General features: G+C 43.6%; 1 protein-coding gene across 16 annotated transcripts in view; it reads left to right on the top strand.

The window, feature by feature from the left end:
• CLIP1 (CAP-Gly domain containing linker protein 1) overlaps window positions 1-22,906 on the top strand; it is a 116,697-nt gene that overhangs the window by 4,816 nt on the left and 88,975 nt on the right. For 15 of the 16 annotated variants that reach the window (XM_053369975.1, XM_053369974.1, XM_053369973.1 and 12 more), the window contains exons 2-3: window positions 21,165-21,357; window positions 21,777-22,351. In XM_053369975.1, the coding sequence (XP_053225950.1) occupies window positions 21,264-21,357; window positions 21,777-22,351 (669 nt within the window). In that variant the 5' untranslated portion in view covers window positions 21,165-21,263. Of the gene's footprint in view, window positions 1-20,550; window positions 20,637-21,164; window positions 21,358-21,776; window positions 22,352-22,906 lie in introns of those variants that run through there. The other variant, XM_053369965.1, reaches the window with a different exon arrangement.

Below are 22,906 nucleotides of genomic sequence, written 5' to 3'. Positions count from 1 at the left end.
AGCATCGTCTTGGTTCCCCGTCAATAAACTTGCCTTGCCCCTTATTTTGCTCTCCTTTCCTTGTATATCCTGCTTGAAAGGATGAACAACCTTCAGTTCAGTTTAGTTGTTAAAACGAGGGTGCAAGTTCTCTAGTGCCTGGGAATTGGCAGAGGGAGGTGTGCGACTCATGAAAGCCACCTTTGTTTATACCCTTGGCGCTCCTGTGGGGAGTATTTCCTAAGTTGTTGGGTTAACATGTTTCCAGCTGCCTCAGCTGGAAAAGGTTCTTTTGGGTATTTAAATGAAGTGTTTGCTTGCAGCACATGGGCGATGATCTCAGCTTCTCTGAGGCATTTTTTTGGCTAGTGGGGGAGTTAACTGTGAATAGCACTCAGCTTGCCTGATAGTGGTGTCTCTGGAGCATGGCAGCCACCCCTGTTTCTGGCACCAGCTCCACACAGGTTTCTGCTCAAGGCGCTGGGATGCAGAGCAGGAGAATATTGAAAGGCAGTAGAACACAGATCTCCTTCATCCCCCCCCCTTCTCGTTCTTCACCCTTATTAGCTGTTTCAAGTTCTAATTAAATTGGTTGCTTGCTCTGCATCTTGAGTGGTTCCTGACGTGTTCCAAACTCTTCAAAAATTGTGCTGGAATATTAAATTAGAAACAGACATTATAGATGCAAAGGAAGCCTGAAGAATTAGAAATTTTCTTTTAATCTTTAAGGGACTTATTCTTCCCTGTTGTTCATAACCTGAGAAATCTGGATCTAATGTGAGGGGGTAGGTGCTGTTCTGGCACTTTGCAGAGTGTTTTCTCAGGGAGGAAATGGGAAATGAATTTAAAAATTCACCCTAACTAATGGAGCTCTTTAGCTATTTTTATTAATAGAATATGTTCTTAAAATCACCTAGGAGAAGGCTTTGGATTCATCCGGAAATCAGTATGTTAGGGTTAATTTGATGCAGGGGGCCTGAGGACTTAGTTCAGCCTTCTTGACCCTGCTCTCTGGGAGCTGCAGGTCAATGGTCAGTGTGGCCACATCCAACTCTTTTTCTCACATGCACATGCACACACCTCCTGAGCTAATGCATATGCAGATCAGATCAGGTGGCGAGGTTATGGAAACATATAATTTTATTTGAATGTAACCTTTCCACAATTCAAACCATAGTCAAGGTGGCTTACAACAAGAAGAAAATAAATAACTACCACATAATGAAAGTAGTCAGACAGTAAATAAAACATTAAAAAATACCCAACCAAACTGAACAATTTCCACATAAATCACAAAAAGGTCTAAAAGAAAGATACAGAAAAGCAACCGCAACAACGCCACCCCCCCACAAAACCCCAGCCCAAGAATCTGTTCAGCAGCCTCTGCTTTTTTTTAGATAGATAGATAGATAGATAGATAGATTCTTTATTGTCATTACACACGTGCAACATTGCACAAGTGCAACGAAATTGGATGCCATCCCTTAAAAACAACAAAAGCAAAACAACAACAACAACCAACAAACCACATTCCAGCCACACCCACACCCATCAATCTCCCAGGTCACACTATCGAGTTACAGCATTCAAAAGGGCCACAGCTCTCGGGTAATAAAAACTGTTTTTCAGTCTATTTGTCCTTGACTTGATGTTTCTATATCTCCTGCCAGAAGGCAGTAGTGCAAACAGACTGTATCCCGGGTGAGATGAATCCTGCAGGATGTTGTTTGCTTTCCTAAGACAACGGGAACCGTACAATTCTTCCAAAGATGGGAGAGGTTGACCAATAATCCTTTGTGCTGTGGTTATGACCTTCTGGAGCACCTTCCTCTCCCTAGCTGTACAACTGGAGAACCAAGCACAAATACAGTATGTAAGAATGCTCTCTATGGAGCCTCGGTAGAAGGACACCAGCAGTCTCTCACTCAGATTGTTCTTCTTTAAAAGTCTGAGGAAATAAATTCTCTGCTGGGCCTTCTTCACCAGAGCAGTGGTATTTGCGCTCCAAGTCATGCCCTGATCGATAGTTACTCCCAAAAACCTGAATTTTGTAGCTGGAGTCAGTCCCAGGCCAGGCAGAAAAAGACCTGCAAGGCAGGGAACAAGCAGGTTTTCCAGGACTCACAGCCAGGATGCCATGTCCTCCCTCCTGGCTCATCAAATGATTGATTTTATGACTGATAGGGATGAGATATGCATTCCTATCAGGGTTGGGAATTCATATCCTCAACACTGTGTCTACTTTTATCTTTTTGCCATGCCACCAAAATGAGAGGGCAGGAGCTTGTTGTTGTTTAGTCGTGGCCGACTCCATGGACCAGAGCACGCCAGGCCCTCCTGTCTTCCACTGCCTCCCACAGTTTGATCAAACTCATGCTGGTAGCTTCGAGAACACTGTCCAATCATCTCATCCTCTGTCATCCCCTTCTCCTTGTGCCCTCCATCTTTCCCAACATCAGGGTCTTTTCCAGGGAGTCTTCTCTTCTCATGAGGTGGCCAAAGTCTTGGAGCCTCAGCTTCACGATCTGTCCTTCCAGTGAGCACTCAGGGCTGAATTCCTTAAGTATGGAGAGGTTTGATCTTCTTGCAGTCCATGGGACTCTCAAGAGTCTCCTCCAGCACCAGAATTCAAAAGCATCAATTCTTCAGCAATCAGCCTTCTTTATGGTCCAGCTCTCACTTCCATACATCACTACTGGGAAAACCATAGCTTTAACTTATACGGACCTTTATTGGCAAGGTGATGTCTCTGCTTTTTAAGATGCTGTCGAGGTTTGTCATTTTCCCTTCATGGTTCACTGCCTTGCTGTGGTGAAGGGGCTTGAATAACCCAGAGAAGCTATCAGCTATGCCATGCAGGGCCACCCAAGAACTCCAGTATCCTTGCCAAGAAAACTCCATGGACAAAGGCGGGAGCTTGGGCCCCATTAAAAATTGCACATGGACCAAGGGTTCACTACCCCTGCCCTGATTTAGTGTCTTGAGAAATTCCACGTGGGGTAGTCACATTAGTCTCTTACAGCAAACATGATGTCTCGTCTTGTAGCAGTATGCCTTTGATGAAGTGGATTGGGGGGCCTGTGAGCCTCCAAGTGGTGCTGGACCACCTCCCTTCAATTCTAACCATTGGGCAGGTTGGCTCGGTTTGATGGAAGTTGAGATCTGACAACATTTGGAGGGTCCACAGATCCCCCATCCCTGAAGGAGACTCCGCTTTGTACAAGCTTGTGTCACAACAAATGTGTTGGACTGTTCTTTTGTACTGTCTTGCCAGCAGTCTTCTCCATATACTAGGTAAGTTGTCTCTGACAAGTTGAAGGTTACCTGATTCAAATTTACACCCCTGATTTACATAAGCCTGATAGGCCTTATCCCAGAGAAAATATCTGAATGCAATGGTAATACTGGGAGGACTTCCTGAATAAAGTAAATGTTCTGAGGGCCACAGGCCTTGTTTGTGGCAAACCATGGCTTCCTATATATGAGCAGCATTCTGGTTTCATGCTGCTGAAATTGCACCTGAGCTGGGAGGGAACAAACTATAGTGCTGGCTTAGAGTTATGTACAAACCAACACTTGTTTCTTCCAAAACTCACAAGCAATAAGCCAAGAATTAGCCTTGGCTTCCACTCATGGCTTGTTTCAGGGTTATGGCGATGTGCAGACTGTGATCTAGTGGCTAGAGGGCTGAGCTTGGTTATGAGAAACTTGAATTTAACTCAAGGGTGTGGAACTTGTGGCCCTCCAGATTTTGGACTCTTATCTCCCATCAGCCCCAGGCAGCATGACCAGTGGTTGGGGAGGACGGGCATTATAGTCTAAGAACCTCTGGAGGAGCACAGGTTTCCCATTGCTGCTTTAAATTCTCACTCAACAGTGAAGCTTACTAGGTGGTCCTGAGCTAATTGCTACCCCAGAGGACTGTGGTGTGTTTGAAATGCCACACTTGCGTTCTTTGGAGGAAGGTTTGGATAGGAGCATAACAAATATATAGGTTGTAGGACCTGCGGACAAAAACCATGCAGGGGTGGCCCAGCCTGTTTCGCCTCCGGAGGCTGAAGCCCCCCACGCCTCCCTTAACTGGGTTGTGTGACAGCATCCACAAAGCAGCAACAGATTCTGTCAAATTGAACTGGTGTTAGCAGCTCACACTTTACTTTCTGCAAGTCTTAGACTTTTAAAAACATCTGCTGTTTTACCTCCCCTGTTAATAAAAGGTGGGAATTTTCTCAAGTTGCTGTTTTGAAATAGCACAAAGATTACTTTACAGACCCATCATCAACCATCTACAGCAGTCCAGAATGTTTTTTAAAAAACCACACAAAGTGGTTTTTTTAAAAAAAACACAAAGTGGAGGCCTGCAGAAGTCAGGCAGCCTTCAAACGTGTCACAGCTTACAGCTCCTGCATATACTGTAGATATTTTTGGAGGCTCACACCAGGGCTGGGCAACACTCATAACTCAATGAGATTTAAAATCTTTTCTCATTGATTTTATCCATGTCCATGGGCTTCCAAACCCATTACTCTTTAGAGAAAAAGAATATATGTCATTAGCTTCCCAGTCCTGAGAATCAGAGAAAAAACACACGTTGTTGCCTTCATTGCTGCAAAATTGAAGATGGAAAGACGGGACCAAAAAGCAAACCTTAGTATTTGGGGATGATACAAGGAAGACTATTTCTTAAATGACTTACAGGCTGACTGGTACCTTTGCACATGTTTAATCTATTCAGATGTGCACATGGTTGTGCCTGCGGGTGTTTTCCATGTCCACTTGTTTTTTAAAGTGCTCAAGGATACAACAGTGTCTTTAGAGAGATGTCCCCCCCCCACATGTATGTTTGTTAATATCAACTTCAAAAGTTGTTGATGAATAAAGTTCAAACTACCCAGTCTTTGTGTTTATGTGCATGGGCAAAGAGAGAGCCATCCTGACTGGGCTAAATTACCTCACAGGGTTATTGTGAGGATAAAATAAGAGCCACGAACACTGTCTTCAGCAGTAAATAAATATAATAATTATAGAGACTTCATATTGTTGTTAAAGCAAGCACAATAGGCAGATTGTGCCGGATTTCTCCCGGATTTTGCCGGGAGGAGGAACTGTTTTCATATTCTTGTTGGAATGAATTAAATGCTGCTATGATTAGGCAAGGGACTAAAATATAAAAACATTAAAAAGTCAAACAATAATAATCTGATCCAATAAAAAAAGTCACAATAACTTTAAAATAAATCACTTATATCAAATAAAGCAATATTCAGTAATCCCTGTATCGGGAAGTTTTTAATGTTTGATGTTTTACAATGTTTTATATATGCTGTAAGCTGCCTAGAGTGGCTGGGAAAACCCAGCCAGACGGGCAGGATATAAATAATAAAAGTATTATTATCCATTAGAATTTAATAGTAAACAGTAAATTAAATATCAGCAAATAATAATCAAACAGTTTACGATTATCAATTACAAAAAATTACTAAACTATAATCAATAAAAATAATGGCAAGTCACAGATGACAACCTTGAGTTAGATTAAGAACTTTGAGAACTTAAAAAAGAAAAGTCACTTTATCCAGAGCCAGTCTACATATATATTAGCCTATTTTGACCTCTTTTTCTTAATGGTGACATGGACCATTCATAATTTAGGGATATTCTTGACAACTGTGAGCAGGGCAGTGGGGTGGGGTAAGTGAAGACAAGCTACAACAATTAACTATAACGTTCACTGCTCCTGCTCAGGTGGCACAGAAAAAGCATTTTGGTTTCTAAAATTCATTCTGATTGTGCAGATAAAATACAACTGATAAAATCATACAGAATGGGGCATTAGTGTGTGAAAATAGTCAATCTCCAATGATCCCCCAGGCATGCACCTCTAGATGGTGGGGATGTCTTCACTTGGTTGCAAGTGGCCAATAATGCACCTGGCACCTGCCTAATTCGAACACTGGTTGTAATAACAGTATCAGCATCCCTCTCTGCCGCCTCTCTTGCTCTGCAGCATACATCCCAGCTAAACCCTTCATCCCTGCTTCCTGGTTAGATCACTCCCAACTCTTAACTTCATAACTTCCAAGATCTCCTTTTCTAACACGTGGAGAGGCCTCACATTTGCATTCTCACACCCATTTCCTTTGATCCTGTGTAGTGGGAACACACACTGCACTCCCTCTGCTCTGAGCTCCCTTGTTGTTTATTTCCCCCATGTGGTCATCTCACAAAGAAGTCTGTCTGACTTCATTAACACTTGCTGATTGGGTTAGGATTATAATGTCCAATATACAACCCAGGAAGTGTGCCTGCTTAACTTGCTTTTCTCAAGTCTCAAGTCAAGTTTTATTACGGCAAAAGCCAGTGACACTAAACACCACAAGATCAAACAAAAAGAAATCAACAACAACATCAGAAAAAAAAAAAGAATTACACAAGGGAACTTCGCAGTGTGCCATTCACCAGAGGAGATTTACGCTTCCTGATTACTAAAGTGCAAAATTTGGCCACCTCATATGATATTGAGCTTGAGGAATCTTCCAGAAGGTATTTTCGTAGAATTTCGGGGGAGGATTCCAAATAATGTTGTAGGGGTATAAATTTTGATAAAAGCGGCAAAATAAGTTGAACTCGCTCTTCACTATAAAATTCGCAAAATAGAAGGATGTGTGTGACAGATTCTACCTTATTAGACATACAGGGGCAGAGACGCGCATGCATTGGTACCCGCGTGAATTTGCCGTACAGCACTGCTGAGGGCATTGTCTCAAAGCGGGCTCTAGAGAAAGCCCATCTATAAGCTTCGTTAGTGATGTTAGTTAAGTAAGGGGCAGCTGCAAAATTAGGCCAAGCTTTTAAACATCTATACGTCTCCAGGAGTAGGGCGTCTTCTTGTTGTAATTCGACATCGTAAAGTCTCTGAGTGATAATTGCTTTTGCCTTGTTCAGAGTTTCAATAAAAAGGTTTTCAGGGTTTAGGCCAATTTGTTTGATCTTATTAGTTATTTGCATAAGCCAAGGAGGATATGGAACTGCGGCCAGGAAGCAAGGTAACAGTCCCTTAGGATTGTAATGGATTTTCAGCCAGAGGGATATTGCTTGCTCCCAGACTTTTAGAATCATAGAATCATAGAGTTGGAAGAGACCACAAGGGCCATCGAGCCAAGCAGGAAACACCATCAGAGCACTCCTGACATATGGTTGTCAAGCCTCTGCTTAAAGACCTCCAAAGAAGGAGACTCCACCACACTCCTTGGCAGCAAATTCCACTGTCGAACAGCTCTTACTGTCAGGAAGTTTTTGTGCCTCTCATTTTTTTTGCCCAAGTGCAATACTTTACATTTCTCCCTGTTAAAATTCATCTTGTTTGTTTTGGCCCAGTTCTCTAATCTGTCAAGTTCGTTTTGAAGTGTGATCCTGTCCTCTGGGGTGTTAGCCACCCCTCCCAGTTTGGTGTCATCTGCAAATTTGATCAGGATGCCCTTGTGTCCATCATCCAAGTCGTTGATAAAGATGTTGAATAAGACCGGGCCCAAGACAGAACCCTGTGGCACCCCACTAGTCACTCTTCTCCAGGATGAAGAGGAACCATTGATGAGCACCCTTTGGGTTCGGTCAGTCAGCCAGTTACAAATCCATTGAGTGGTAGCATAGTCAAGACCGCATTTTACCAGCTTCTTTACAAGAATATCATGGGGCACCTTGTCAAATGCCTTGCTGAAATCAAGGTAGGCTACATCCACTGCATTCCCTTCATCTACCAGGCTTGTAATTCTGTCAAAAAACGAGATCAGGTTAGTCTGACACGACTTATTTTTCAGAAATCCATGCTGACTATTGGTGATCACAGCATTCCTTTCTAGGTGCTCACAGACTGTTTGCTTAATGATCTGCTCCAGAATCTTCCCCTGGTATTGATGTCAGACTGACTGGGCGGTAATTATTTGGGTCCTCTCTTTTCCCCTTTTTGAAAATAGGGACAACATTTGCCCTCCTCCAGTCTGCCGGGACTTCGCCTGTTCTCCAGGAATTCTCAAAGATGACTGCCAGTGGTTCTGAAATCACCTCTTGCCTTAAGACTGCATTAGGTGTACACTTTGAGGTAGCAAATAATGATCTTAAGAATTTTGATTGTACTGTTTCAAGGGTCTTAAGGTTGGCAGAGGGGCTAATTTGAGATCCATACAGGAGTTGGGCTAAAGATTTTGCCTGAAAAACTTTTAGGGCCATCGGGAGGAAGCCAGCTTCTTTCCTTCTGAATAATCTAAGGATGGCATTTGCACTTCTTCCTGCTGATATAGCTGATGTGGTCAGGTGTGTTGACAATTTGGCATTATAAGAGAAGGTAATGCCTAAGTATTGGAAGGTCTTAGTCTGTTCAATGGCGTTTCCCTTTACGCTCCAATTATCTTTCCTGAAGGAGCGGTTAAAATGTAAAATTTTGGTTTTGGCAAAATTAATTGTTAACAGTTCAGTGTTACATTGGTCACTAAACTTTCCTAAGGCACGTTTCAGACCCACTTTGGTTTGAGAGAGAAGAACAGCGTCATCTGCATACATTAAAACTGGTACTTTTCTGCCGTTAGAGAACACGGGGGGGTGGGTTTCGATTTCACGGCAACATGTGACCAGGGAGTTAACATAGATGTTAAATAAAAATGGGGCTAATAGGCATCCTTGTCTAACTCCTCTTTGGACTGGGATTTCTCTAGAGAGTCTGCCGTCCTGTGCGAGTCTTATCTGGAGGGTATTGTTCTCATGAAGCTTAATCATCAGAAGTAATAACCTTCTGTTAATACCCATATTGGCCAGTTTGGCCCAGAGCCTACCCCTGGATACAGAATCAAATGCTGCCTTTAACTTGCTTTTACATGTGGTGTTACAGAGGATGATGAGTGGTTCTATCACACCTTATTACCCCGATACCACACTTGGGTCTAGCTATTCCACATACCGGTCCTAATTAAATCCTAACATTAATCAGACACAAGAATTTAGCACCCATGGATATGTTCTATTGAGGAATAGTTAATGGCAAAGTTTTGCAAACAAGTAAGTTTTGAGCATGCTGTGTTCTGCATATTCTTGCACTGTGTGTCTGTATCTGTTGCCAAGATCAAGTTTTATTCGTCTCTGGTTTGCACATACCTAACCCAGAATGCCATATTGTGGACCCATGCACCTTGTATCTGGGAGGGGTGTGGGAAGAAGTATTAATAGAAGACAAGCACAACCTGAGTTGGATAAAAGTAGGCCACAGCTTTCTTAGGATAGGCATTGGGCATGAATCCATGTTATCTACCAGCCTGCCTGCTGGCTGATGAGCTTTTTCAACAGCCAGGTTGACGGTTGCTGAGGTCTACCACAGCAAGGATATGATGAACCTCCCCTGGCTGCTGGTGGGAGGCACGGCCTATCCGACTCTGGGCTTCAGGACAGAAAATGCCACCCACCAAGAGGGTATCCTATATATTGGGAAGGGCACTAGCTCAGTGGTAGAGCAGAAGGGTCCACTTCAGTCCACGGCGAGGCTGATTGGCTCCCTTCAGTTGCCAGCCTGGCGGCAAGGCATGCTAAGCGCTTCACACCAGCCATAAGTTCCCCTTGTAGCTGTTTGGGGCTACAATGGCTGCTCCTGGGTGCAAAGCAATTGTGTGCCACTGGGCTCTCCATGTATGGTGTAATAGTAGTCCTAGATGGGTAGCTGAAAGGCAAGCAGGAGGTTCATAACCTCAAAGTTAATTTTTCAAAATTAATTTAATACCAGTATCAAAAATTAAGTTAAAACAACAGATCAGGAGAATAGTTCCTACATGTGTAAAAGTGCATTTTATTATTATTTCATAATTTTTCAAGTGCTGTTAAAATTAATATTCTACTTTAACTTTCTGATTCTTTTTTCATATCGTGTATAAAAAAGAAAAGTATTTGTTCAATGCTCAGTTTTTGGTTTTCCAGATACTTGTATTACGATGTGTGTTCTAAAATGTGCCCAAATAGGAATGCACATTTCGATGAAAAAATTGTTCATCTCATGGAAGGCAGTGGTGTCCATGTGCATTCCAGTAACCATCTCCTGATCCATCCGGTGATATGAGAACAAATCTGTTTAATTTAATTGGGGTTGTAAATGTAAGACATAGGCTGCCATCAAATGATGGTACATTTTAAAGAGTTTGCCTCTTTGAGATGTTGCACAGAGATTTAACACATAGCAATTTGAACATAGGGACGCGGGTGGCGCTGTGGGTTAAACCACAGAGTCTAGGGCTTGCCGATCAGAAGGTCGGCGGTTCAAATCCCCGCGACAGGGTGAGTTCCCGTTGCTTGGTCCCTGTTCCTGCCAATCTAGCAGTTCGAAAGCACGTCAAAGTGCAAGTAGATAAATAGGTACCACTCCAGTGGGAAGGTAAACGGCGTTTCCTTGCGCTGCTCTAATTCGCCAGAACCGGCTTAGTCATGCTGGCCACATGACCCAGAAGCTGTATGCCGGCTCCCTCGGCCAATAAAGCGAGATGAGCACCGCAACCCCGGAGTCGGCCACAACTGGACCTAATGGTCAGGGGTCCCTTTACCTTTACCTATTTGAATATTTATGTACTGTATCTTTGTTTGTCCCAAAAAATAGTTCTTGTACAAGCAGGCCTAGGGTGACCTATGGTGGCATAAAAGAGCTTCAGTATTAAGACCCCCCCCCCATCTTTAGCAGACAGAAGATTGTACAGTAAGCGGAATATTTAAGACTGTGGCTTTGTCTGCTCAGAATTCCCATTTGGAGGCAACATGCTGGGTGGATTCAGCGTATGACTATTTTCTTTGTTGTCCTGGCTCCACATACATTTTTACGTTATATGTAAATCCTCCAGTTACTCTGTGGTTTATATATAATGAACTACAGTTCTAGCAAGAATCTGGAGGTTCCTGCTTTGGAATAATAGCAGAAGACATATAATAAATGGAAACCCTAACTTACTAACAAGCATCTTAATTAGTTGTGGTATTATTACTGGCTGTTGCTATATCAGCTGTTAAAAATTTGAGTTTTAAAAATGGAGAAGTCTGATCTTTTCTCCTGACTTCATTTTTTCCCCCTGTGCTGGTGCTCAAAAGCCTGCTCTTCACTCCTTTCCTGCTTCTGTTGCTGCTGCTGCAATGGGGAGGAAACAATCCAGAGTCTGGCTTGTTGTTTCATGGAATTTGGACTCGTGGTTTTTTCCTGTCCAGATAAACCGTGGCTTTCATTTGTGGTTTGTTCGGAGAGAAACAAACCACAAGCCCATGTTCCACATAACAACAAATATAACATGCAGTTTGGGGCACCAGCATGCTGCTTGATCACATTGTACCATTATTTTAACTGTAGTTTAATGTAATGCATAAACCAAGTTATCTGCATGCCATAACTCAGGATATAACAGGGTGTTGTGAGCTGTTGGCTAATGGAGTGTGCAAATTTTACTGCCTTAGACCAGTGATCTCCTAAACTATCTACCGCCATGGAATTCTTTCCACATCAGTTTGCTCGCGTACATCTGTTGCAGCATTTCTGCAAACAGCAGGGATTTCAAGACATGTTCTGTCTGAGCTGTGTTCGTCTTAGAACATGCTCAGGATCCTGTTTGCAGCTATTTGCTGCAGGGGGGCTATTTTTAAGAGGAGCTTTTAACCATGACTGAGAAACCCCTGGTAAGCTTCCGAGGAGCTCTTGGATCCGCTTAGAGGGATAAAATCTGTAGCTTGTGTAGCTTGTATGAAAGATTCATGTTATAAAACCATCCAAATGCCGTTTATTTGTGTTGCACTAAGAAAATTAATTTTGTAAAGTTCTTTGAGGATTTATTACAAAAATGTTTATCAAATTTGTTTTTTTAAAAATAAACATTTTAATTTCAGTTACATCTTTTTAAATTTCTGACTGCATAAAAACTTTTATGTTAGTTACTGAACCAGTAAATAATAACTTTATATTGTGAATTATCCTGCTGTCACGCTGGTTATGTTGGGATTTTAAAAAAAATGTTTTAGTGTAAAGGGAAAAGGTTTTGAAAAGCACTCAGTTTTTCTTTGATAAACTTAGGAAACTGCACGCCACTCCTCCAGTGAGGAGCAAAGAGGAACAGAAAAGGGCAAGCACTGCTTGCAAATAAAGGAAGTGAGCTGATGTTAATTCATTTTTAAGTAGCAGAAGAGTTGACAGCATCAAATGGGGGGAACTATTCAGAACCTAAGGGCAGATGCTGAAATATCAAGTCACCTTTAATATTGGGGAAAGAACACCTAAACTGTCTCTAAAGGGCAAGATCTGATAAAAGTGCAGTGAGGGTGGCAGCTCAGGTATGTAGATAGCTGAGTATAGATGGCTTACAGGTGAAACTCGGAGAATTAGAATATTGTGGAAAAGTTCATTTATTTCAGAAATTCAACTTAAAAGATGAAACTAATATATGAGATAGACTCATGACATGCAAAGCAAGATATGTCAAGCCTTTATTTGTTATAATTGTGATGATCATGGCGTACAGCCGATGACAACCCCAAATTAACCATCTCAGAAAATTAGAATCTTAAATGAAATCAGCAAAACAAGGATTGAAAAAAGAGCAATATTGGACCTCTGAGAAGTAGAAGCATGCATATGTACTCAGTACTTGGTTTGGGCCCCTTTTGCATCGATTACTGCCTCAATGCAGTGTGGCATGGATGCTATCAGCCTGTGGCACTGCTGAGGCGTTATGGAAGACCAGGATGCTTCAATAGCAGCCTTCAGCTCTTCTGCATTCCTCAGTCTCATGTCTCTCATCTTTCCCTTGGCAGTGCCCCATAGATTCTCTATGGGGTTCAGGTCAGGCGAGTTTCCTGGCCAATCAAGCACAGTAATTCCATGGGCATTGAACCAGGTTTTGGTACTTTTGGCAGTGTGGGCAGGTGACAAAGTCCTGCTGGAAAATGAAATCAGCATCCCCATAAAGCTCGTCTGTGGAAGGAAGCATGAAGTGCTCCAGAATCTCCTGGTAGATGGCTGCGTTGACCCTGGACTTAATGAAGCACAGTGGACCAACACCAGCTGATGACATGGCTCCCCAAATCAACACAGACTGTGGAAACTTCACATTGGACTTCAAGCATCTGGCATTGTGTGCCTCCCTATTCTTCCTCCAGACTCTGGGTCCTTGGTTTCCAAATGAGATGCAAAAGCTGCTCTCATCAGAAAAGAGATTTGGGGAGCCATGTCATCAGCTGGTGTTGGTCCACTGTGCTCAGGCTTCTGTCAGTCATTCAGTTGTCACTGTCTACAGGTGCACACCTCCTTGGGCCCACTGACCCCTCCCTCTGTTCCCTCCCCTCACCCTCCCCACTCCACCCATCGGAACTTCTTCAACCTTCCTCTTTCTGCCACTCCTGCGGATTCTGAGGCCAAGTGGCCACCACTTTTGGAGGCCTCCTCCTCTCCATGCAGCTCCTCTTTCTGCCCTTGCCAACTCCTCATGCTAATTGGTGGTGGCAGTGGATCCCTAGGTTGGCTGAGAAAGGAAGAAGGTAGCCAATAGAGGCACTGGCCAGTCTGTGGATCTGGATCCCAGGGACAGGGCCCCTGCGGCTGGCAGGGGAAAGAGCCAGCAGACTGCTGCAGCCACCACTTTTCACACTGTAGTTCACACTCACGTGAATTACTGTGTGACGACAGGCAAGAGCAAATATATCGACATCATTATTGCAGAAGTTATAGTAGAAGCGCAGTAGATTTGTTGTTTTGACTTGTTTCCCTCTGTCAGGAAAAAATACTTTCCTGTGTTATAACCATACACAACAATATTGTATAACCATTTATTTATTTTAAACATTTATATCCTGCTTTTTAGTCAACAGGCCCCAGACTAGCTTTCATTAATACTGCCTTTCTGTCAAGCACTCAAGACATAACACACTTTAAAAACACTTATGTAGAACAACAGAGTCCTCTCAGGCCAGCTAATGATCTTCAGGAGCTGATGACACAAACTCACCTGGGCTTCCTATCTTCTGCCTTCCCTTAGGGCACGCAGGTTTCAAGTTGCCCCTGGGAAGGTAGGGGAGGGACTTCTGCTCTGGAGGCTAGGACCCAAACCAATGGATTCAAGTTACAAGAAAGGAGATTCTAACGGAATCCCTTGGGACGGTCTCCTTTGGGACGTTGTGGACTCTCCATCTTTGGAGGTTTTTAAGCAGAGGTTGGATGGCCACCAGTCATGTATGATCTGTTTGAGATTTCTGCATTGCAGGGGCGTCAGGCTGGATGACCCTGGGGTCCCTTCCAACTCTACAAGTCTATGATTCTATGAATATATAAGTAATATATTGGGAATTATAGCCCCTGTTCTTCTAAAGAAAGCAGTAACAAGGCTAGCATCGAGGAGCTTTTCCTTCCTTTCCCTGGAATGGCAGAAGCTGGAGAAACATTCCCCCTCTTGTCTCTACTGAGCCTGACCAGCAGTGGCATTCCAAGGCATGTTCTTGCAGACATTCCTGAATGCTTGGCTATGAGGTCAGAGACAATGAAGTCATAATACAAAAGGCCGGAGTGAGGAGAGAGCCCACCCCCTCATGGACTTGACTGTGCACTCTGGTGCTGCTAATTAAAGAGCACAAGCTGAGGGAATTTCAGGCTGCAGCACTTGAAGCTTTCCCAAGCCACTCAAGGATTTGATCCCCTGGAAGCTGTCTTAGATATTAGTGTTGTGAATAACAGAAATAAAGCAACCATATCTCAGTTTGGGTAGGTAACTTATAGAATGACCAGAACTTCAGGCTTTAAATAGACTTTTTGTTATTTCATATCCCTGCATATGGTTCAACTGTTACTTCCACAAAACATCACCTTGTGGCAGAAATCCTTAAAGGTTGCAACTTTTTAGCTGAATATGACCTGCTGCAATAATTCCACTTCTGCTCTTTTGACACCCTGGACTCTCTACTGCTTTCTGTATCAGAGAAGTTCCATCTGTCTTATATTTTCCTGTGCATGTAATATGTTGCTGGGCTTAAAATTTAATTTCCCAATAGTTTGCTTCCACTTAGCATTGCTTTTGAGTGCCAACCTTACTGTATTAAGACTGACAAAAATTAGATGCTCACATATTAATGTACAAGCCCACCAAGCAGTTAAGTTCTGGCGACGGCCTGTTTCATGCACCTCTTCTGCCTGGCGTAAGAAGGGATGGGGAAGCAGAATATGACCTGCCTGCTTTTTGAAAATAGTATGAGAACCTCAATGGGGAGTGGACCCCTTTCCCCTAAAAGCAGCACCTGGTGGGCATTTGATACCTTGGACTTGACAGACTTGTGGGGAGAGGAAGCTGAATTATTTTCTAAGCGAAGTCGAAGCTGGCTTGTATGGCTGTAGTTTTTATTGGTGTTCCTGTCTTCTTTCAGACATGTTAGGTGACCTAACATGCATTTGTGAAAGTGTATTTCACATTTTTCCCACCTTTTTAATCCCTCTTTTTCGTATTAAATCAGTTTTACTCTCAATGCATTGTTTAAATGAGCTTCATGCAATTCTTTTTCCTAATTGCCTAGGAGATGTTGAGCTATCCTACAGTTTATGGAGTTGATGACTCCTTTGAGAAGACAATACACGGAGTTGGTTTAGCTCCTGGACTAGTTACCATTCAATACTAGCATTTGAATGAAGAAAGAGTGGGTGAAGGGAAAATTGGTGAGTGGGAAAATCCCTAGTATTCTGCTGGCATGGAAGGAAATCTGTTCCAAGGCTAAGGAGATGAGACATTCTAAAAAACAAACCACCCACTTCTTATCACCACAAAGAAATCAGCTGAATCTGAACAGCAGCATTACTTCCTCTGACCCCAGGTATCATGGTCAACATAAGTGTTCAAGGTACCTGAATCAAGCTGTTTTCAGTGATCCATTTGGTGCATTATGTTCTTGTGGGTTTGATAAGCAAAACTGAGATGCATAATTCTATAATTCTGTGAAGCTGAAAAAGCTAATGAAAGTGACTTCAGCTCGTAGCCATCTGCACCCTTATCTGGACAGGAATAGCCTAACTCAGGCTTCCTCAACCTCAGCCCTCCAGATGTTTTGTGACTACAATTCCCATCATCCCTGACCACTGGTCCTGCTAGCTAGGGATCATGGGAGTTGTAGGCCAAAAACATCTGGAGGGCCGAGGTTGAGGAAGCCTGGCCTAACTGCTGTTATCTTATGCTCTGGTGATCTCTAGGTTAGATTACTGCAATGTGTTATATGTAGGGCTGCCTCTGAAGATGGTTTAGAAACTTCAGCTAATGCAGAATTCAGTGGCCAAGTTGCTCACTGGCGCAAGATGGCTTGAGCATCTTACATTGATCCTGGCCTGACTGCATTGGCTACCAATTAGTTTCTGGGCCCAATTCAAAGTGCTGGTTTTGACCTATAAAGCCTTAAATGGCTCAGGACCACAATACCTCTCTCCATATGAACTACCCAGACCCTGAGATCACCCTATGAAGCCCTTCTTTGTGTGCGCCCACATGAAAGGTCTGGAGGGTGGCAGCATGAGAACAGGCCTTCTCTGCAGTGGCGCCCAAGGAATGCTCTCCCCGTGCAGGTGAAAACATTCTTCATCAGCCAGGCCTTTGGCTGATTGACATCCGATGCCCTTTTAAATGTGTTGTGGAAGGGGGAATTACTGGGTTGTCTTCGTTCTTACTTTTGTTATGTATTTTGTGTTTTTTGTATTATACTTTTATGTTGTGAACCATGCTGAGACCTATGGGTGTAGGTTGGTATACAAATTTATTAAAGAACAACAACAGCCTAACCCCTACACCAGGCAGCCTGCTGAAAGATTTTCTTGGCGTTTTGCTTGCTGTGCTGATCTATATGTTCAGCAAGATCACTTGACTAAGCTCTCCTTAGACTGCATCATTCCGGACTGCCAGGACAGGGTGGCATTTCTAAATGTTGCCTTGTGTTTAAACAAAAAAGCAGGATTATTGCATGTGAGAAAACTAGCAGCTTAGGGAAAGTGAGATGGTGAGGGAGAGAAGGGAAACATATGAAAAGAAAATAGAAAAGCAAACGGGCAGTTTGGCGAAATGATGCAAAAGCAAAGCTTTTGGCAAAATGGCTTTGATTCTCTTGCTTGTTTTGGATGGTATAGTAAGGTCATCTTTGCAGGCAGTGTGTTGTAGTGGTTAGAATATTGGACTAGGTAGGGGTCAGCAAACTTTTTCAGCAGGGGGCCGGTCCCTCAGACCTTGTGGGGGGCCAGACTATATTCTTTTTTGGGGGGGAATGAATTCCTGTGCCCCACAAATAACCCAGAGATGCATTTTAAATAAAAGGACACATTCTACTCATGTAAAAGCATGCTGATTCCCGGACTGTCTGTGGGCCGGATTGAGAAGGCAATTGGGCCGGATCCAGCCCCTGGGCCTTAGTTTGCCTACCCATGGACTAGGACATGAGAGGCTCAAGTTTGAATCTTGGGCCAGTTATTGTCTACTGCCACTGGGCAGCTGTGAGGACAGGAAGGAGGAGAACCATGTACACCTCCTTGGGCTCACTGAAGTGAAAGGTGGGATATAAATGTATTAATAATCAGTCCCTGGTCTTGGAGCTTATGTTAACCTTTGCTCCTTTTAATATGAAATAATACTGAGGATGTGAGGTAATGTGTAAAAGGGCTGCAAGGAAGGGTCATGAGAAATGGGACAGTGCATAGAGATTTATGTCCAGGGTTGGATCCTCTTCAGACCTTTGATTCTGTTATGCTTAAACAAGGATTACTGGGTTTGTTCAACATGTCCCTGAACTTTGGATTTCTCAAAGCTGCAAGGAAAGTGTATGGAGACTTTTTGTTTGTATCTGGTGCTTTTTGTTTGTATCTGGTGCTGGCTGCTGATTGTCAGATGGCCTAGAGAGACCTTTGGCCTGACTCCATAGGATTGCTGCTGTGCTCTTAGAATTAATGAGATAGTGCGGGGCATTTATCCTGAACACTGACATTCAATTAAAATAATGCTGTAGAATGCGGGTTACCATGCAGAACATCTAAAGTTTGGACCCTCTAAAGGGAATTTGCGGGGAAAACCTGAGATTCTGAATATAAGGTTTCATTTTAGCCCTGTAATTTCCTTGATAGCCATATAAGCATCAATGGAAATCAATTGCTGCTTAAGTTCCTCCCCTTTCCTTGTGACTGGGCTATGGTTTATTCTCTTGTTGATTTCCCTAGCAGATGAACTGTTAATGCTCTGCATGCCAGTTATTCTCCTCACCCCATAAGCACTTCTTGTGGTCAATCTGCTGGAATTATCATTTGAAGGGTTTCAGGGGGTGTTTTAGCTGAAGGGATTTACACTGCTGGCATTAGACTAAATGAATTGTGGCTTTTAAGGGCCTGTGAAATACCAGGGAATAGAAGTGCTTCCCCTTCCTTCCACATGGAGAATCTGTTCTTGGGGACCATCTGTAAATTCTTTTATGCTTTTAAAGGCCTTTTTCATCCATTTTCCCTTGTCACTCTATGCACTCTATTAACAAGTGGCCGATCTCACAACTCACCCATTGACTGCCTTCTTGCAGCAGGGCAAGCCAGGGCTGCAGGATTGTTGGAGCTTAATGGGCAATGTGCTGGTGCTTGTTGCTTGAGTGCGCCCCTGGTGTGAGGGGGAGAAATGGACCAGAGAGCTGCCATTAAAACTAGGCTACCTACCTGTGATGGCCAGATCCAGTACCCTGGTTTGTAGCTCCCTAGCAAGCCAGCATTCATAAACCAAGAACACACTATGGTCAGAGGCGGGGGCAGCACAGTCCATTTTGCCACTGTAGGTGAAATAGGAAGCTGCCCCTCTCTCTCCCCCAACCGCCCCACCAAAGCTGGGGTCCTGGCTGCTGCTACCTTTCCTCACTTCTTGTTGTGGTGGGGTAGGAGGCACTTGTGGAACTCTGGCGCCACCGTAAACATCTCCTGCCCCCCTGCTCATCACCAGGTCATCCATGCACACCCAAGCCCTGACTTTAATATTATTTTGTATAGGGCTTTCTCGGTATATGTGTCACTTCACAGAATAACATAAGCAAAAGAAGATGGGTCCCTGCCTCAAAGAGCATACAATTCAATACTAAGGGAAAGCACAAAGCAGGGTTGGGGCGGGGAGGCCTGTCCTTCAAACTCTGCTAACATACTTATTTTTGGTATATAAATTCCATTATAATTTATCTCAGGATGATTTTACAGCATACTTAAAGCAAAAAAATACAGTAAACCTATTAAAAGTACCAAATAACAATCAATTCAACACACAAGTAAAGTAGCAAAGTTAAACACTTCATTTCCAATGTTTCAAAATACAAAATGCCTTGGGGAATAAAGAGGTTGGGCACCAGGCAAGCCTCCGCAAGGTGAGCCCACAGCCCCCTCCTTTGCTGCCCCCTGAATTGCACCGAGTCAGGATGGCTAGCCTGCCTTGCTAGCAGCCAAACCACGGGTGGCTAAAGCTGTCTAGTTTTTTAGTTTTTAATGTGCTGTCTCCTGATGTCTTACTTTCTGAATTTCTTACTTTAACTCCTATCGTAAGCTGCCTCAGGCATCTTAATGGAAAGGCAGGAACTAAATGTTTTAAATAAAATAAATGATAAGAGAGGTAGCAAGTTACAGTTAGCTTTTGGCGGTGGGCATATTGCTATGGAGGACAGCAAAGAAGAACAGGGTCATCTTAAGAGAATAGGGCAGCTGAAGGCCACAGTTGATGGAGTGAGGGTCATGCAGACAGATATATTGGGAAATAAGGGTGCCGAAAGAGGAGGGGAAAAGTCCCAGGACAGTTTGGGAGGCTCTGATCCAGATTTTGTGCTTAACAGCAGCAAGTCCCTGAACATTGCACAAAATGGTAAAAGAAGCTGCCTGTTTTTGTTTCCCAATAAATATTCAAACAAAAGTTTGAAACCCATCTGGGGGCAAGAGGAGTGGAAGATGTGTGCAGAGTTTGCTTCTGTTCCTATTGAGGAGCATTCTGTCCTCTTATAATACATTTCCATGCCAGGCCAGAATATTGCTAGCAGTCCTAGAGGATGACCTAAAAATGCTGCAAGCTCAGAGACTTGTGCTGCTGCCAGGACACTCTGTGCACACTGTAGACCAGGATCTGCATTCCATAACCTGTATGTCAAGTTCTGAGAAAACAGTTGAGCAACCAAGTTGCTTTTTCGAAACCATTTCAAAACTTCTCTGCCTCCTCTAAGTGCTCCTTGTAGGTGATTTAATTGTTCTCACCTCCACCACCTGTAACCACTAGCACACAAATGATGCCTCTCTCAAGGTCCTTTTGGCGTAAGTTGTGTGTTGACAAACAGCCAAAGATACATTTAGATCACCAGTGCGTTGTAAGTTTTTAAAAGAAACAATCCGCTGCCTTCTTGTTGCAGTTAAAGGAAGCCAGTCCTCAACACGTAGTGAGGAATGCTTGATTAAAATTGATTTAGGAAAAATAATATTGCCACTTGTTTCCTTCTGTAAAGCCTTAGTGGGCCTCTAAATCAAAGCCATTCACTTTTCCTAGAAACGGGGAAGGAGGAAGAGCCTCTTTTATAACTCTGGCTGCAGTGCTGGGGGACTGCATGGGGGCCTGTAGAATGTCTTGTGATCTTCAGCCAGGAATTCCCGTAGAGAAGAGGTGGGTGTCTCTTCATTAGCTGCCAAGGGATAATGCTCTGCTGAGTTTTGTTGTTGCTTTTGTTCAGCTCTTTAAAAGCCATGGTTCCTCTACAGGCCTCATGTGCCATCTCCCTCCCCACCCCACCCCCCTCCACTCTTTTACTCCCCTTTGCTTGCTGGTGCGTTTTGCTCTGCAATGTCACAGCACTTTATAAATACATAGAATTGTCTGAACATCTCACATAGCTGAATATTTTCTATGGTAATGTTAGTAATGTCATAAAGGGCTCTGTTCTCTCTCTCCCCCCCCCCAGCAACCTTTAGATGAAATGTGGAAATTAAGTTTCAAAAAAATCAACTTGTTTTTAATATGAAATAGGCTTCCAATGTGGCAATAGCCAGCCTTGCCCTGCAAATGTTCCTTTATTCTTTTGAGGCTTGTGGGCTTTGTGCCCAGAAGTTTCTTTACAAGTCCTTTGCAAAATGTACTTTAAGAGCAAAAAGTACATTTTATCTTTAATTTTTTGTTTCTCTAATATATACACAGGTATAACTTGGAGGCAAACGGCGTAGAAACCCATATTGCATCCATGTTTGGGAAAAGATAGTTACTGCAGACAAGAGGGGATCAAACGCTGACAAGAAGATGAGTATGTTAAAACCGAGTGGGCTTAAGGCCCCCACCAAAATCAGCAAGCCTGGAGGCACATTACTGAAAATAGCTGCATCAGCTGCTCCTGGTAAGGAAGATGAGGGATGTGGCTTTTCCTTTTTTAACATTTTCTGATAAAAATGTAGTGGTGCACATTTCTGACGCATGCTTATTTTTAATAGCTGCCATGTAGTGGGGTGAATTTCTGAAGATGTTTTGCAAAAACAGGAGTCAGTTGGATGTTTGGTTGTGTCTTTGTGTGTGTGTGTTCTCCCAGCTCCCCTCCAAACCTTTGGGACATGATATCCTCTCATTTCACAGGGAGGTGGGGGGTTGACCTCCAGCCAACACTGCATTATACTGACCTGACTATATAACCTGGTCCTTATTGGTCTGTCGGGACTAGAAACTCTGATTAGGTGATGTGACTGAAGTGTGGATACAAAAGCAGACATACATAGCTTCAGAATAAATATGTCTGACTCTCTCTGCTGTGTTTGGTTCTAGCCCCATCAGAAAAGACAGCAGCCTGTGAGAAGACACCAACTGCACCCACTTCAGAAGCACAGGAGGAGTTTGTGGATGACTTCAGAATCGGGGAGCGTGTTTGGGTCAATGGGAATAAGCCTGGTTTTATCCAATTCCTGGGAGAAACACAATTTGCTCCTGGACAGTGGGCAGGGATTGTTTTGGACGAACCCATTGGCAAGAACGATGGCTCTGTGGCTGGAGTTCGCTATTTCCAGTGCGAGCCTCTAAGGGGAATTTTTACGAGACCCTCTAAGCTAACACGGAAAGTAGTGACTGAGGATGAAGCCAATGGTACGCAGGCCTCTTCTGCTTCCCGGGCAACTTCGCCAACCTCTGTGTCAGCTGCTAGCCTCGTGTCTTCACCTTCTGCAGCAGCGCACCTGCCCCCCACAGGTATTCCCCACAAGACATCGCCTCCTACTGCTAAGGAACTCCCCACATCTCAAATTACCAATCTTTCCAAAACGGCAAGCGAATCCATATCAAACCTTTCTGAAGCTGGCTCTCTGAAGAAAGGAGAAAGAGAACTCAAAATGGGGGACAGAGTTTTGGTAAGTTTGTTTTATTTCCACTAACCAACTAACTGTGCCTCCATGTCAACCTGCCTATTCACTGCCATCATTGTTAGAAGCTTTCCACTGTAGGCCATCAAGAGCTGAGGCAGGTGGCTGCTGCGCGGAGAGACTTCTGGGTGGCGGAGGCTGCAGGTGAATTGCTGTGTTCCCTACCCAGAGTGGATTTCCGGGGGCCAGCTCTGTTGTTTAGGACTCACGTGAAGATTTTTTAATTTATGGAAGATTTTTCTCATATATAAATGAAACGGCCATCTGTGGCCTTTTAGCAGTGGGTGGGATAAGTAGGCAGCCTCCACAAAGGGCAGGCAATTAAGCAACATCTCTTTGTCAGGAGAGACTGCATGATCCAGGCTTACCAAATGCAGATATGGCAGGACCACCTGCCTGTCCAGCAGAGGCTGGTTGGAAGGAAGTAGGGTCATGCAGCAGGCAGCCTCGGCGTTGGGCAAAATCTTTGGGTTGTATCTGTTGTGCCTCCTGCTCAGAGTAGATCAGTTGAAATTAATGGAGATGACTAACAGGTCCATTAAC

The sequence above is a fragment of the Podarcis raffonei genome, chromosome 16 (assembly GCF_027172205.1).
Source record: "Podarcis raffonei isolate rPodRaf1 chromosome 16, rPodRaf1.pri, whole genome shotgun sequence".
Taxonomy (NCBI): domain Eukaryota; kingdom Metazoa; phylum Chordata; class Lepidosauria; order Squamata; family Lacertidae; genus Podarcis; species Podarcis raffonei.
The sequence above is the reverse complement of the archived record's forward strand: the minus strand, read 5'-3'. Positions and strand labels throughout refer to the sequence as shown.